This window comes from Anopheles funestus, chromosome 2RL (assembly GCF_943734845.2).
Source record: "Anopheles funestus chromosome 2RL, idAnoFuneDA-416_04, whole genome shotgun sequence".
Taxonomy (NCBI): Eukaryota; Metazoa; Arthropoda; class Insecta; order Diptera; family Culicidae; genus Anopheles; species Anopheles funestus.
Window position 1 is genome coordinate 63732029 of NC_064598.1, and position 17848 is coordinate 63749876.

General features: G+C 41.6%; 3 protein-coding genes across 3 annotated transcripts; 1 reads left to right on the forward strand and 2 right to left on the reverse strand.

Moving 5' to 3' along the window:
• Positions 1 to 4288: 4288 nt before the first annotated feature.
• On the reverse strand, positions 4289 to 5615 carry LOC125766163 (pulmonary surfactant-associated protein D-like). Its single transcript, XM_049431861.1, has 2 exons — positions 5528 to 5615; positions 4289 to 5439 (listed from the first exon to the last, which is right to left on the reverse strand). The coding sequence occupies exons 1-2, from the start codon at positions 5586 to 5588 to the stop codon at positions 5063 to 5065; spliced, it is 438 nt and encodes a 145-aa protein (XP_049287818.1). The 5' UTR covers positions 5589 to 5615; the 3' UTR covers positions 4289 to 5062.
• A 6396-nt stretch (positions 5616 to 12011) lies between these two features.
• LOC125766161 (pulmonary surfactant-associated protein D-like) lies at positions 12012 to 13268 on the reverse strand. The gene is made up of 2 exons (XM_049431856.1): positions 13181 to 13268; positions 12012 to 13092 (listed from the first exon to the last, which is right to left on the reverse strand). Exons 1-2 carry the CDS (start codon positions 13239 to 13241, stop codon positions 12716 to 12718), a joined length of 438 nt encoding a protein of 145 aa, XP_049287813.1. The 5' UTR covers positions 13242 to 13268; the 3' UTR covers positions 12012 to 12715.
• A 166-nt stretch (positions 13269 to 13434) lies between these two features.
• Positions 13435 to 13875, forward strand: LOC125774930 (perlucin-like). Its single transcript, XM_049445301.1, has one exon. It carries the CDS (start codon positions 13435 to 13437, stop codon positions 13873 to 13875), a length of 441 nt encoding a protein of 146 aa, XP_049301258.1.
• The last annotated feature ends 3973 nt before the right edge of the window (positions 13876 to 17848 follow it).

Genomic DNA, 17848 nt, shown 5'->3' on the forward strand with positions numbered 1-17848 from the left:
GTTGGCCTTAGAACCGAACCCTGCGGGACACCTGCCGATACTGGTAACGAGACCATTCCTTCATCCGTTTCGTACTGGAGCGTGTTATTCGTGAAGTAGTTCCGCAGCATCTCCTGGAGGTACGGTGGGGTGTTCCTTCGCTGCAGAGCTGCTCCGATCGCTGTCCAGTTGGCCGTGTTGAAGGTGTTCTTCACGTCGATTGTCACCATCGCACACAGTCGATCACCCTTGCGCTTCTTGTCGAGCGCAACCTTTCCGTTGGCAATCACCCTGTTGATGGCATCCATGGTTGAACGTCGTTTCCTGAATCCGTATTGTGCATCAGCGAGACCGCCCGTTGCATCCAGATGTTCCGTAAGTCTGCGCTGTATGAGTCGCTCCAATACTTTTCCCAGAACACTCAGCAGGCAGATTGGCCGGTACGACGATGATTCTCCGGGTGGTTTCCCGGCCTTCGAGAACAGCACTAGCCGTTGCCTCTTCCATTCGACGGGGAAGTGGTCGGAATCGATGTAATGCTGGAACGTTCTCATGAAGACGCGTGGAAACGCCGTCATCGCCGCAATCAAGGCCACGTTCGGAATGTTGTCGTCTCCTGGGGCACGCTGGGGATTGAGCGATTTTGCAATGCTCACCAGCTCACCCTCGGTAACGGCATCCCGTGCCGTGTCCTCGTCCGTCAATCCTGTTGCTGTGGGCCATTCCATGAGCGGTTGCACCGGAAAAAGTTCGTCAACGATGTGCTGCAGCTTGGCTGGATCCCGCTCCATCGATACTCGGGCTCCTTGCCACATCTGCCTCCGGATTTTGTAGCCTGGCCCGAATCCGTGAGGCCCCAGCTGTTCCGGAAGTTGATCGCCCTGCTCCTTCTTGCTCCGCTTGACCGCTTGCTCCAGTGCTGCTCTCGCTGCTGTGTACGCCGGACGCCGATCCTGTCGCTGCTCTTCCGTTCGGGCTCGCCTGAGTCTTCTCCGCATCCCGATGTAAGTGCGACGTAACTGGGAAATCTCGTTATTCCACCAGTACACCGATCGTCGTCCTCCCCGTGCTGCTGGCAATCTCGGCATCGTCGCGTCGCAGGCAGTTGACATTGCCTGCGTCAACTCGTCCGCCAAGAGGGTGCGGTTGTAGATGTCCAGTGACCCCAAAATTTCATCGAACAAGTCCTTGTTGAAATACCGGGATGCCCATCTGCTCTCCGAAGCCTGCTGTGCACTGTGTCCCAGGTTACGCTGCGTCATCGTCCTCCCGACCGCAAACTTGATGGTATTGTGGTCACTTGTCGCAGCCTTCGTTCCGAGCAGTCTGCATCAGCATGTCCTGGGCCAGCTGGCTGTGATTAAGGTTCTGTTGAAGGACATTAATCATGACGATGCCGGTTTTTTACCCTTTCTCCTACTTGGCGGCAGTTGCGCTGTCCGAACGAGTGCCCGATTGCTTCCGGGCCCTTGCAGACGAGGCACTTCCGTTCCTTGGTGCACGGTCCTGAGTGCTTAATCTCCGCACATCGATGACACTTGCTTGACCGATCCTTCCCACGGCAGTGAGTGGCAATGTGGCCAAACTCGTATTGGCGCTTCACCTCAACCTTCTTGAACCGGCAGCACTGGCTGAATCCGACAACATGCTGTTTAATCACCTCAATTACTGATTAATTCCATGATAGTGAAATTTGAAATAAAAGTGTCAGAACGATCATTCAGAACGATTGCGGAGTTGTCTTGAAGTGTTTCATCCTCCATTAGCAGGTTTTGCCCAGGTTGCCATTATTTGCTTTATCTGTTTTTACGAAGAGATTTCTAGTTCACATGCCATGGTGTTTACTCAACCATTTGCGTCAGTACTTGTTTTTCGGATAATCTACTTGTTTTTCGGATAATCTACTTGTTTTTTTTGTATTGTTTGTTCATTTCATAGTGTATCAACTCTAGCGAAGTGTACCAACTCTTTCGTTTTTGGAGCCTACTGACCGAAGGAATTCCAATGGTTGTCTATCTTCCATATAAGTCCTTGGTGTATTTATTGACTCATTCTTGACCTTTGCGGACTAAGCTGATTTCCTTATCAACAAATTTGATGAATCTTTAGATCAACTAGCCTTCATAATTCGTGATCCTTTTTGTTTGAAATCACAGTTTTATAGCTGGGTCCGTTTGCCTTTAGAATACGCGTGTATAGTCTGGACTCCGTATACCCTGCGTACAACCAACAACAAAATCGATGGACGTAAATGAGTTCATATAATTTGATTGATTCTGTTATTGTTGTAGAGGGTAGTACCAGACACACTGGTACTATATAATTACGTATTATGTAATATTATACGAGTACTATAAATTGTTATAGCAACGCAGATGGCAACACGGCCAGAATAACGATAGGCTACGAGCTCAACGCGACGGTTGAGCTCGACCCTCTTTCCTCGTTAGCTCTTGTGCGAACACGTTGTTCATATTATCAAATTGTTAGTTTTTTTGGTTAGGTTTAGTTTAGGTTAGATGTAGAATAAGTTTAGTGTTTAATAAACATAATTATATATTAAAACTATAATAAAAAGGATAATATTTCAAGGATTTTTGAAAATGAAAATACATCGATTGTAAGAAAATCTCTTGTTTGTACTAATCATTAATCACCTCAATTACTGATTATTAATGCTATGATAGTGAAATTTGAAATAAAAATGTGAGAAGCATTAATCAGAACGATTGCGGAGTTGTCTTAAAGTGTTTCATCTTCCGATAGCAGGTTTAGCGCAGGTTGTCATTATTTGCTTTATCTGTTTTTACGAAGAGATTTCTAGACCACATGCCATGGTGTTTGCTCAACCATTTGCGTCAGTACTTGTTTTTCGGATAATCTACTTGTTTTTTTTGTATTGTTTGTTCATTTCATAATAGCGAAGTGTACCAACTCTTTCGTTTTTGGAGCCTCCTGACCGAAGGAATTCCAATGGTTGTCTATCTTCCATATAAGTCCTTGGTGTATTTATTGACTCATTCTTGACCTTTGCGGACTAAGCTGATTTCCTTATCAACAAATTTGGTGAATCTTTAGAACAACTAGCCTTCATAATTCGTGATCTTTTTTGTTTGAAATCACAATTTTACAGCTGGGTCCGTTCGCCTTTAGAATACGCGTGTATAGTCTGGACTCCGTATACCCTGCGTACAACCAACAACAAAATCGATGGTCATTTACGTTCATATAATTTGATTGATTCTGTTATTGTTGTAGAGGGTAGTACCAGACACACTGGTACTATATAATTACGTATTATGTAATATTATACGAGTACTATAAATTGTTATAGCAACGCAGATGGCAACACGGCCAGAATAACGATAGGCTACGAGCCTATCGCCTTTTTCCTCGTTAGCTCTTGTGCGAACACGTTGTTCATATTATCAAAGTTTAAATTGTTAGTTTTTTTGGTTAGGTTTAGTTTAGGTTAGATGTAGAATAAGTTTAGTGTTTAATAAATATAATTATATATTAAAACTATAATAAAAAGGATAATATTTCAAGGATTTTTGAAAATGAAAATACATCGATTGTAAGAAAATCTCTTGTTTGTACTAATCATTAATCACCTCAATTACTGATTATTAATGCTATGATAGTGAAATTTGAAATAAAAATGTCAGAAGCATTAATCAGAACGATTGCGGAGTTGTCTTAAAGTGTTTCATCTTCCAATAGCAGGTTTAGCGCAGGTTGTCATTATTTGCTTTATCTGTTTTTACGAAGAGATTTCTAGACCACATGCCATGGTGTTTACTCAACCATTTGCGTCAGTACTTGTTTTTCGGATTTGTGATAATCTACTTTTTTTTGTTTGTTCATTTCATGATACGTAACCCAATTTTTCATTACCAATTACAGTTTTATCTGAAAAACTGCTTGGTTCCGTCCTCTGCTATGAAAAATAATTGCAACTTATCTTTTCTTTCCTAATATAAAAAGATTCGTTGCTACCAATACTTACAAATTTTGCTACAATTTTCTAACGCTGGATAGAGTCTGTTCGCGATCAATCCCCACGTTGTGCTTTTTTTCCTCTTTCGGAACGGTGAAAATTAATGTTGAGCGCGGTTTCTCGCTTGACCGTTCGGCGTACGTCTTTTATTACAAGTGCAGTGATTTTCGCAATAGTTCTTGGCCCTAGACGGTCCTTGCACTAACACCACTAAACTATGTAACGGTAACGCTACCCCGGTGAAAATATCAACGCGAAAAATAATGCGTTGACTGTTAAAACAGTGTTGCGCGTGCAAAGCGTAAACAGAGTCGTAATGAAAGAAAAGCTCGGGAATAAATAAGTATCTGATATTGGTACAACATAAATCATATCTCCTATCCAGCGATCTGACCAGCGAACACTACTACAAAGTTTTCAAGCAGATAAGATAACCCAAGAAGCCGTGAGCAATGGCTTTAAGCAATCCAAGATTCCTCCAAACTCTACTAACTATGGAATTGATTTTGAGAAGGATTTTTGTCCAACATCCAATTCCCAAGTCTTGGATAAACGTGATCGGATAATCTGGTCGCCGAGAAAATGAAGAAAGAAGAAGATTAAGTTTCAGAGCAGCTACAGGAATAACACAACACTTATCGGGACAAAGGGTAAGGAAAATAGTGCGCACCAAATGGAAGAATATGACAAGGAGAAATGGATAAATAGAAGCGGAAACGAGAGCTCTTCCAATTCTCGTGCAGGTTCAGGAGCCGTTGTTTCGGAACTGACTTCGGAGCCGTTTAGCAGGAATCGGCTCCGAAGCCGTGCTTGCACTCCGGAACGCACATTAACTCTAAAGAACTACGCTCACATCCCGATGCAAAAATGTTGTAATTTGCCGTACTGGATTATTTGTTGCCGCATCTGTTGGTCGTCTATGTTTCTCGTCGAATCTTTTATTGATAGTAAAATTTTAGACCTTTCAAATCATTATCATTCGTCTGAAACGTTGGAAAAGTATGTATGTAAAATATGCAAGCAAAAGTCTTCTCCAAAGGTTTAATTTATGTTTTATATATATTTTATTCAGCATGTTTATTTTCAGCGACCAAAAGCACAAACGTACCCACCAGCCCGTGTATTATCACACGTAACATCGTTCCACTTGCTTACTCCTCCGCTTCCCATCACTAAACAATTTTCAGTACCGCCGTTGTTGGAAGGTTCTCCTGGGCCAAAGTTAAGGTACGTGGCTTTTTTGTTCAAGCCAATCCATATGAAATTACCTTCCGCGCCAAGATCTGTGGCCCCAATGATCCATTCTTTGGTAAAATCTCCTACAGCCCTGATGGCAGCCTCAACTCGCGCATTTTCTTCGGCCGACTCAATAGAGGCTAAATGTCCACCACTAATGCGACATTGTTGCCAGGCTTGGAAGAAGCTGAGGGAGCGTTTGTATGCCACATAGGTTTTGGCACCTGTACGAATGATAGTTTCAGCGTGTATGAAGGTTTTGAAATATCATTTACAATTGGTAGCTAACTCACGCATTTTACGTATACTAACCATGTGCTTCCATCGTGAACAGCATCACACACAGTACTAAACACAAACTCTTGAACGCCATGGTTTCCACTATAACTTAAGTCGACGGTCTTGCCAAACGAACTGCTGTAAAACTCAACTGTTAGGCCGTCTTTTATACTCTACTTCCAATGTTGACTCAGGTGTCTCGGTCTTCATCATCTGCCTATAAAAACGAGTGGTCTCTTGTTGGAGCATCGTACTTTGCGGATAGAGTTTAACCGTATCTCCACAGGATGAAGGCTTGTGTAATCGCTCTAACTATCGGTGTGCTTGTGGCCGTGGGTCTACCCACAACAACTGCGCTTCGATACACCGTCCACAACACTCCGGTAAATTTCTTCACAGCTTGGCAGCAGTGCATAGCGAAGGGAGGAGCATTAGCTGCGATCGAGACGCCCTGTCAGAACGAATTTGTTTATGATGCCATCAAGCAGTCTGGTGGATCTGGTGGATGGTGGACCTCGGGTACAGACCTTGGGCTGGAAGGATCGTGGATCTGGATGTCGAAAAATGTACCACTCGGCAACGTTAACGGATACATGAACTTTGCTCCTGGAGAACCAAGCAATTCAGGTACCACTGGTGAACACTGTCTCGCTATAGAACAATCTCCTCAGTGGAATGATATGCCGTGCGATAAACTATTAAACTACGTTTGCGAGTACTATATATGATGGGAGGGTGTAGTCGTCTCTTCGCATTATAAATAAACTAACAATAAACACACTTTTCGCTGAGTATGAGAGATATAACCGTTCATTATTTCAAAGATGAGATATCACATCTATGAATACTTACTCTTTTGTAAAATGTAAGTAGATAGTTACAGATTTGTGTACTATTCCTTCCGTAGTTTGGTATATGGTACATGGTACTGCTATGATAAATCTGCACTGTGCACATAGGATAGCCCAAGGGCGTAAATTCCTATTCTTTTGCGAAAATCGATGGTCACTTGATGACGTGAGCACCGCGACGCAAAAAGCATCCCGTGAGCGTTTCTTCTCCTGCGACCGTTGACGAGGACGGTGTCTTTTCGCAATCTGATTTATAATCGTCATATTTTAACTATATCCTCCAATGTAGGTAGTACTTAGTATTTGCAATGATTTGTTGAAGGCTGTTGCACAGTTGTTGAAGTCTATTGCATTCTACAAATTTGTGACAAAACATTAAAAATGTTTCTATTTTACCGCAAGTACCACATTTGCAGGGTTTTCTAGGATAGAATTTACATGTTCATCAAATTGTTGTTTTATTCAAGCATATAATTGACTGTTTCGGTAAGTCATTGATTTGTACAGAAGATGCCCTTAACTTATTCAATAAAATTGTTGAGCAACACTCGCTATTGCTAAAGTCTGAAACAAGACCCCCCCCCCCTACTCACGGTCACTGATCTGTGTGTCAATTTTTCGTACAGGGTGGTTCGGAGGCTATGCAATGTTTCCTGAATTTTATATTTTTATAATTACAAATACATAGTATGACAGTTTTCGCGTAGTGAAATGTGATTTATATTATCGAGGAACCAAGTTCCATACCCTTTTTGTGAAACCATTAAATTTTCCTCATTTTTGGCCTAACTTTGTCCCATAACTCGGGTGGTACCCAACGGATCGCCAATCTTTCTTCTGATATGGTTAGATGGCACTTGTGCCTACATTTCGTCCATGCACCACTAATCGCTACCATGTCTGTGGCCGGAGCTATTCGCGAAAGCAACTGTTACACTTTTTCGGGTATTTGGTGCAATTTTCCTCATTTTTGGCCCAACTTTGCCCATACCTCAGCCGGTATCCAACGGATCGCCAATCTTTGACCTGTTGTCGATAGATGGCACCAATTGCTACATTTTCTTCTTCGACGGCCAAGTCCTCAGGTCTCAGGGGAGGGGGGGGGGGGGTCTTGTTTCAGACTTTAGCCCATTACGTGGTCGACATCTTCCACTTGGTGTTCACACACCGGGCGAGCCGTCGAGGATGCCTTTTTCGACGAAGTAGCTCCGGAGAAACCCATGCCCTGTAAAGAGTTGAGAGAGATAAAAATCTATTTCTCCGTGCTTGCGATTTACCCAGGACATAATGTCCGGGATAATTCTCCCATTGGTCTCTTCCCTTTGTCGCTTTTGTATGTCTGGTCCTGGACTTCCCTCGCTACCTTTTCGTCGTGGCAGCGGATGTCCTCCTCTAGGAGAAGGACTAACGGGATAGTGCTTGCGACGACGCAAGCGGCATCGTTGGAGACCGTTTGGAAGGCACTGGCCACTCGAAGAACTCCTGTGCGGTGCGTCCTCTGAACTGTGGTTCGGTGAATGTCCTTCTGAAGAAGCGTCCGTCCCCACGATGGTGCTGCGTAACGGACAATGCTATTCCCAACGTTAACCAAGGGTCTCCTTCTGCTGCTTTTTGGGCCACACTTATTCGGCATCAGAGCGGTCAAGGCATTCGTGATACGTGATGCCTTGCTGCGGACCTTCTCCAAATGCCGACCGTGGTGCTGTTTGCGGCAGAGCTCGACCCCCAGGTACTTGAGCGATTCCGTGGATACGATCGTGTGTCCCCCCGCACGTAGTTGACCTACCTGCTGGTTGTGATGAGTGCAGAAGATCATGTAGCCGGTCTTTTGATGAGCCAGCTTCAATCCCACTCCATCCATCCAACGCTCGATCATCTCCAGGTCCCTCGTAGCAAGGTTGCTGATTTCCTGCGGGTCCCTCCCTATAAGGGTGAAAGCCACATCATCAGCAAACCCTATAATGTCGGCACGCTTTCCGAACAGCTCCAAACGAAGAAGGTACATAACATTCCACAGTGTTGGCCCTAGAACCGTACCCTGCGGGACACCTGCCGATACTGGTAACGAGACCATTCCTTCATCCGTTTCGTACTGGAGCGTGTTATTCGTGAAGTAGTTCCGCACGTTCACGTAGTTCGTCCACGTTCGGAATGTTGTCGTCTCCTGGGGCACGCTGGGGATTGAGCGATTTTGCAATGCTCACCAGCTCACCCTCGGTAACGGCACCCCGTGCCGTGTCCTCGTCCGTCAATCCTGTTGCTGTGGGCCATTCCATGGGCGGTTGCACCGGAAAAAGTTCGCCGACGATGTGCTGCAGCTTGGCTGGATCCCGTTCCATCGGTACTCGGGCTCCTTGCCACATCTGCCTCCGGATTTTGTAGCCTGGCCCGAATCCGTGGGGCCCCAGCTGTTCCGGAAGTTGATCGCCCTGCTCCTTCTTGCTCCGCTTGACCGCTTGCTCCAGTGCTGCTCTCGCTGCTGTGTACGCCGGACGGCGATCCTGTCGCTGCTCTTCCGTTCGGGCTCGCCTGAGTCTTCTCCGCATCCCGATGTAAGTGCGACGTAACTGGGAAATCTCGTTATTCCACCAATACACCGATCGTCGTCCTCCCCGTGCTGCTGGCAATCTCGGCATCGTCGCGTCGCAGGCAGTTGACATTGCCTGCGTCAACTCGTCCGCCAAGAGGGTGCGGTTGTAGATGTCCAGTGACCCCAAAATTTCAACGAACAAGTCCTTGTTGAAATACCGGGTTGCCCATCTGCTCTCCGAAGCCTGCTGTGCACTGTGTCCTAGGTTACGCTGCGTCGTCGTCCTCCCGACCGCAAACTTGATGGTATTGTGGTCACTTGGATTTTCGTCGCAGACGCGCCAGTTATTTTCCCCCAGAAGAGACGAGCTGCAGAAGGAAACGTCGATAATGGAACTACGGCCACTGTTGCTGCTCCAGGTTGGCCGGTTGCCCCGGTTCAACAAGACCAGCTCAAGTGATGCCATAGCATCCATCACCACTGCTCCCCTATGAACTCGTTCTCCATCGTTGTGTCTGCGTTCCATTCCCCACGCTCCTGACCAGGCGTTGAAGTCCCCGCCGATCACGGTGTCCCGATTCCGCGGAATCACCGACGCAATTTCGGTCCATTTGCGTCGATAATCCTCCACTGATAAATCGGACCCCACAGGAGGTAGATACACGGAGCAGAAAACGATACCACGCATTTCGACTACGACGAAGCAATCCCGCCGATTCTCGATTATGCGTTGTTCCATATAAGTCCTTGGTGTATGTATTGACTCATTCTTGACTTTTGCGGACTAAGCTGATTTCCTTATCAACAAATTTGGTGAATCCTTAGAACAACTAGCCTTCATAATTCGTGATCTTTTTTGTTTGAATTCACAATTTTACAGCTGGGTCCGTTCGCCTTTAGAATACGCGTGTATAGTCTGGACTCCGTATACCCTGCGTACAACCAACAACAAAATCGATGGACGTAAATGAGTTCATATAATTTGATTGATTCTGTTATTGTTGTAGAGGGTAGTACCAGACACACTGGTACTATATAATAACGTATTATGTAATATTATACGAGTACTATAAATTGTTACAGCAAAGCAGATGGCAACACGGCCAGAATAACGATAGGCTACGAGCTCAACGCGACGGTTGAGCTCGACCTCTTTCCTCGTTGGCTCTTGTGTGAACACGTTGTTCATATTATCAAAGTTTAAATTGTTAGTTTTTTTGGTTAGGTTTACTAATAAGTTTAGTGTTATTGTTATTGTTAACTAGAATAAGTTTAGTGTTTAATAACTATAACTATATATTAAAACTATAATAAAAAGAATAATATTGTAAGGATTTTTGAAAATGAAAATACCTCGATTGTAAGAAAATCTCTTGTTTGTACTAATCATTAATCACCTCAATTACTGATTATTAATTCCATGAAAGTGAAATTTGAAATAAAAATGTGAAAAGGATCATTCACAACGATTGTGGAGTTGTCTTAAAGTGTTTCATCTTCCGATAGCAGGTTTCACGCAAGTTGCCATTATTTGCTTTATCTGTTTTTACGAAGAGATTTCTAGACCACATGCCATGGTGTTTACTCAACCATTTGCGTCAGTACTTGTTTTTCGGATAATCTACTTGTTTTTTTTTGTATTGTTTGTTCATTTCATAATAGCGAAGTGTACCAACTCTTTCGTTTTTGGAGCCTCCTGACCGAAGGAGTTCCAATGGTTGTCTATCTTCCATATAAGTCCTTGGTGTATTTATTGACTCATTCTTGACCTTTGCGGACTAAGCTGATTTCCTTATCAACAAATTTGGTGAATCTTTAGAACAACTAGCCTTCATAATTCGTGATCTTTTTTGTTTGAATTCACAATTTTACAGCTGGGTCCGTTCGCCTTTAGAATACGCGTGTATAGTCTGGACTCCGTATACCCTGCGTACAACCAACAACAAAATCGATGGTCATTTACGTTCATATAATTTGATCGATTTTGTTATTGTTGTAGAGGATAGTACCAGACACACTGGTACTATATAATTACGTATTATGTAATATTATACGAGTACTATAAATTGTTATAGCAAAGCAGATGGCAACACGGCCAGAATAACGATAGGCTTCGAGTTCAACGCGACGGTTGAGCTCGACCTCTTTCCTCGTTAGCTCTTGTGCGAACACGTTGTTCATATTATCAAAGTTTAAATTGTTAGTTTTTTTGGTTAGGTTTAGTTTAGGTTAGATGTAGAATAAGTTTAGTGTTTAATAAATATAATTATATATTAAAACAATAATAAAAAGAATAATATTTCAAGGATGTTTGAAAATGAAAATACATCGATTGTAAGAAAATCTCTTATTTGCACTAATCATTAATCACCTCAATTACTCATTATTAATGCCATGATAGTGAAATTTGAAATAAAAATGTGAGAAGCATTAATCAGAACGATTGCGGAGTTGTCTTAAAGTGTTTCATCTTCCGTTAGCAGGTTTAGCGCAGTTTGTCATTATTTGCTTTATCTGTTTTTACGAAGAGATTTCTAGACCACATGCCATGGTGTTTACTCAACCATTTGCGTCAGTACTTGTTTTTCGGATTTGTGATAATCTACTTTTTTTTGTTTGTTCATTTCATGATACGTAACCCAATTTTTCATTGCCGATAACAGTTTTATCTGAAAAACTGCTTGGTTCCGTCCTCTGCTATGAAAAGTAATTGCAACTTATCTTTTCTTTCCTAATATAAAAAGATTCGTTACTACCAATACTTACAAATTTTGCTACAATTTTCTAACGCTGGATAGAGTCTGTTCGCGATCAATCCCCACGTTGTGCTTTTTTTCCTCTTTCGGAACGGTGAAAATTAATGTTGAGCGCGGTTTCTCGCTTGACCGTTCGGCGTACGTCTTTTATTACAAGTGCAGTGATTTTCGCAATAGTTCTTGGCCCTAGACGGTCCTTGCACTAACACCACTAAACTATGTAACGGTAACGCTACCCCGGTGAAAATATCAACGCGAAAAATAATGCGTTGACTGTTAAAACAGTGTTGCGCGTGCAAAGCGTAAACAGAGTCGTAATGAAAGAAAAGCTCGGGAATAAATAAGTACCTGATATTGGTACAACATAAATCATATCTCCTATCCAGCGATCTGACCAGCGAACACTACTACAAAGTTTTCAAGCAGATAAGATAACCCAAGAAGCCGTGAGCAATGGCTTTAAGCAATCCAAGATTCCTCCAAACTCTACTAACTATGGAATTGATTTTGAGAAGGATTTTTGTCCAACATCCAATTCCCAAGTCTTGGATAAACGTGATCGGATAATCTGGTCGCCGAGAAAATGAAGAAAGAAGAAGATTAAGTTTCAGAGCAGCTACAGGAATAACACAACACTTATCGGGACAAAGGGTAAGGAAAATAGTGCGCACCAAATGGAAGAATATGACAAGGAGAAATGGATAAATAGAAGCGGAAACGAGAGCTCTTCCAATTCTCGTGCAGGTTCAGGAGCCGTTGTTTCGGAACTGACTTCGGAGCCGTTTAGCAGGAATCGGCTCCGAAGCCGTGCTTGCACTCCGGAACGCACATTAACTCTAAAGAACTACGCTCACATCCCGATGCAAAAATGTTGTAATTTGCCGTACTGGATTATTTGTTGCCGCATCTGTTGGTCGTTTATGTTTCTCGTCGAATCTTTTATTGATAGTAAAATTTTAGACCTTTCAAATCATTATCATTCGTCTGAAACGTTGGAAAAGTATGTATGTAAAATATGCAAGCAAAAGTCTTCTCCAAAGGTTTAATTTATGTTTTATATATATTTTATTCAGCATGTTTATTTTCAGCGACCAAAAGCACAAACGTACCCACCAGCCCGTGTATTATCACACGTAACATCGTTCCACTTGCTTACTCCTCCGCTTCCCATCACTAAACAATTTTCAGTACCGCCGTTGTTGGAAGGTTCTCCTGGGCCAAAGTTAAGGTACGTGGCTTTTTTGTTCAAGCCAATCCATATGAAATTACCTTCCGCGCCAAGATCTGTGGCCCCAATGATCCATTCTTTGGTAAAATCTCCTACAGCCCTGATGGCAGCCTCAACTCGCGCATTTTCTTCGGCCGACTCAATAGAGGCTAAATGTCCACCACTAATGCGACATTGTTGCCAGGCTTGGAAGAAGCTGAGGGAGCGTTTATATGCCACATAGGTTTTGGCACCTGTACGAATGATAGTTTCAGCGTGTATGAAGGTTTTGAAATATCATTTACAATTGGTAGCTAACTCACGCATTTTACGTATACTAACCATGTGCTTCCATCGTGAACAGCATCACACACAGTACTAAACACAAACTCTTGAACGCCATGGTTTCCACTATAACTTAAGTCGACGGTCTTGCCAAACGAACTGCTGTAAAACTCAACTGTTAGGCCGTCTTTTATACTCTACTTCCAATGTTGACTCAGGTGTCTCGGTCTTCATCATCTGCCTATAAAAACGAGTGGTCTCTTGTTGGAGCATCGTACTTTGCGGATAGAGTTTAACCGTATCTCCACAGGATGAAGGCTTGTGTAATCGCTCTAACTATCGGTGTGCTTGTGGCCGTGGGTCTACCCACAACAACTGCGCTTCGATACACCGTCCACAACACTCCGGTAAATTTCTTCACAGCTTGGCAGCAGTGTATAGCGAAGGGAGGAGCACTAGCTGCGATCGAGACGCCCTGTCAGAACGAATTTGTCTATGATGCCATCAAGCAGTCTGGTGGATCTGGTGGATGGTGGACCTCGGGTACAGACCTTGGGCTGGAAGGATCGTGGATCTGGATGTCGAAAAATGTACCACTCGGCAACGTTAACGGATACATGAACTTTGCTCCTGGAGAACCAAGCAATTCAGGTACCACTGGTGAACACTGTCTCGCTATAGAACAATCTCCTCAGTGGAATGATATGCCGTGCGATAAACTATTAAACTACGTTTGCGAGTACTATATATGATGGGAGGGTGTAGTCGTCTCTTCGCATTATAAATAAACTAACAATAAACACACTTTTCGCTGAGTATGAGAGATATAACCGTTCATTATTTCAAAGATGAGATATCACATCTATGAATACTTACTCTTTTGTAAAATGTAAGTAGATAGTTACAGATTTGTGTACTATTCCTTCCGTAGTTTGGTATATGGCACATGGCACTGCTATGATAAATCTGCACTGTGCACATAGGATAGCCCAAGGGCGTAAAGTCCTATTCTTTTGCGAAAATCGATGGTCACTTGATGACGTGAGCACCGCGACGCAAAAAGCATCCCGTGAGCGTCTCTTCTCCTGCGACCGTTGACGAGGACGGTGTCTTTTCGCAATCTGATTTGTAATCGTCATATTTTAACTATATCCTCCAATGTAGGTAGTACTTAGTATTTGGCATGATTTGTTGAAGTGTATTGCACAGTTGTTGATGTCTATTGCATTCTACAAATTTGTGACAAAACATTAAAAATGTTTCTATTTTACCGCAAGTATCACATTTGCAGGGTTTTCTAGGATAGAATTTACATGTTCATCAAGTTGTTGTTTTATTCGAGCATATAATTGACTGTTTCGGTAAGTCATTGATTTGTACAGAAGATGCCCATAACTTATTCAATAAAATTGTTCAGCAACACTCGCTAGTTATGGCTAGCAGCCACAGGACATTACATCCTCGAAAACCCTGTATCATTATCCACTATTTCTAACTCGTATTCTTTTGATTTTGTATTTAGTTTTTCATTTACTAATATGTAGTAGACGCTTCTTTCATTGTAATTTAAACAATTGGTATTAATATTGAAATCATTCATGACATCAATTACTGATTATTGGTTCCATGAAAGTGAAATTTGAAATAAAAATGTGAAAAGGATCATTCAGAACGATTGTGGAGTTGTCTTAAAGTGTTTCATCTTCCGATAGCAGGTTTTGCCCAGGTTGCCATTATTTGCTTTATCTGTTTTTACGAAGAGATTTCTAGACCACATGCCATGGTGTTTACTCAACCATTTGCGTCAGTACTTGTTTTTCGGATTTGTGATAATCTACTTGTTTTTTGTTTGTTCATTTCATGATACGTAACCCAATTTTCCATTACCAATAACAGTTTTATCTGAAAAACTGCTTGGTTCCGTCCTCTGCTATGAAAAATAATTGCAACTTACCTTTTCTTTCCTAATTTAAAAAGATTCGTTACTACCAATACTTACAAATTTTGTTACAATTTTCTAACGTTGGATAGAGACGTTATTATAGAAAAGCTCGGGAACAAATGGGTATCTGATATTGGGACAAAATAAATCATATCTCCTATCCGGATGAAATTAAAATACAGTTTAGTAAAATTTTACTGAAATTTTTTCAGCTGAATGTTCAGTAATCGTTTCAGTTAAAGTAATTTTACTGCATCTTTCAGTAAAGTCGTAAGTGACAGCTCGTTTACTGAGATTATTCAGTAAAGTTTTGCATATGAAAAATGACAGTTGGTTTGATAAATTTTCAGTAATAAGCATTTCGTTTTACTGTAAATAAATTAATAATAAATCCGTAATGTATTCTGTTTTGTAATTTTTATGTTGTATCACCATAACGGTAGTTGAAGGTTCTTTTATATTCATCCAAATTAATCCAATCGTCACCGTTGTGCTTGCGTGCAGTTGGGAACATCTGTTCGGAATCCATGTTGATCTGAGTGATGTATACAATATTAGAATAAAGAATATAGTTTGTATTAAAAAATATTTACATATCACCTGGATCCTTGAAATTCTGTTGAAATGGGAAACATTTCAATCATGGTGACAGTCACATTTTGTTTCTTGTTTCGAAGTTTCGAATCCCAGCAGTTTTTTTTTTCAATATTCCTAGATAAGAACGAATGCCCCTTTCGATGACACAATAAATTTAAGCTTTTTTACCTCAAGATTTACTCACAGGATAACTCCTCCAGGCCAAGGTTTTCACTGTTTTTGAAGGAAAGCAAGATAATTTGTAGGTCGGCATCCTTTTCGTACCTTTGAATTCACTATTGAACACTATTTACTTTATTTCACGCAAAAAAACATGTACAGCGCACCGAACATGAGTAAACATGCAACTTTGATGTTTTTGGATGGATGGACACATTTTGCTGCTTTTTCAATAAAAATAGCTGAATTTCAGTGAAATGTGACATATGACAAAAAATGAAATAAAAAACGAAAGTAAAATTTTACTGAACTGCGGTAAAAAAAAATATTAGTGTGTAGGTTCTATACAATCCCAGCTACAATGAGTGGGGAAATTTGTGAAAAATGTGATATCTATCATAATGAATTTGCCTCTTAGTACAAAAAATGCATCATAGAGTAGTTATAACTAATTACAAAATTGTTTTCGATGGTAGTCTGGCTTCTTTTTTTCACAGTAAAAGGTTTACAATAAACAAGAACTGACATGAAAATAAAAATCAAACTTACCGTGATATGTAACCACTAAACTGTTGCAAATGAAATCTTTTTTCTGGCAGAACTTTTTTAGTTTTACGGTGAAGCATCCCAATTTTTTTCTACTAGAGTAAATAGAGTTTAATAGGTTTAAACCGAATTATTTTTTTTCTTTGATTGACTTATATATTTGATAACGAGCTTTTCCGACGTGTTGAGCAAAAGACGCTAAGCAGAAGAAAAGTTGCGCAATGGACATGAATAGGAATGGAAAACTTGGAAACAAAACTTTCAGATAAAAGCCAACAAGTTCCATTTGTGGTCAGTATCAATAGATGGAAACATCATAATCGTGCGAGATTAAACCATCGAAACTTTTATCGGTGTTGTTTTCCTTGAAATGGTCCTCAACTCATGTTTTCTTCTTTCTTCTTCCATAGATCTCGTGCATGTTCGCCATAGACTAGCCTAACATGAAGACGTTTTTGGACGAGTTGGCGTTTTGTTTGCATGAGATTCGCACTCGTCTTCCTTACATTAGGTTCTTGTTCGGTGTTTAGAAGAAAGCTATCCACTTGACAAAAGAAGGAGGACAAGTGGAACGGAAAGCCTGCCTGGCAGAGTCATCACCATCACCCGGTGGTATCATGGGTCTATTGTTTCGATCAAAACGGGTTTTCCTACCTATCCACAGTACGCACCCACAAGTCGTTCATTGTTACGTAAAAGAGCGGCATCATTTTATCGGTCTACTTAACCATCCTTCAAGTACTGATCTCAATGGCTAACAGCATGGTTTAAAAGGATGAAAGAGCATAGAAAATGAGGGAAGCTTTATATGTACGTGCATCTGTCTTTTACTGATTCTTCTTTTGTGTGGATTTGTTTGTCAGTTTGTTTCTGTTTGGTTGGAATATTAACGTATGTCTTGTTGTTTGTTGCTTCAGACATGGACTTAGCTGATGAAACAAAAGCTATGAGCAATTGAATTTTATCCTTCTTTTGATGTCGTTTTATAGTGACGTGTGTTTTGTTGCACTACAAATGAATTGGCCATTTCATCTGAAAACGTATTTAACTAGGGCACCACCAACCTAACAAATCCTGACTTTCGCAGGGGTGACATATAGGTAGGTAACCACACTTTTGAAGTCGGACAAAATGTTATCTAAATTGGGTTAAAGGTCAGCACCAACAACAATATTCATATAGAGTCATTCGAATGACTCCGGACAACCCAGTTCGTAAAGACCGTTTAGGTCGTTCACATGGACAAAAGAGGCATGGTAGACCCAAACTGTGTAAGAGCGATGCATCCCTCCGGTCCAGAAAGGGGTTAACGAATTAGCAGAAGAGGACGATCAACCGTGAGCGTTTTAGAGATCTTCTGTAGCATGCCAATATTCTAATGTATCGAAGCTAATGTAAGGCATGAGGAGTAAAAAATTACTTAAAAAGAAATCATATTCCGATGCGGTAAAATGTACCGAAGTACTAACTACTCTTTTGAA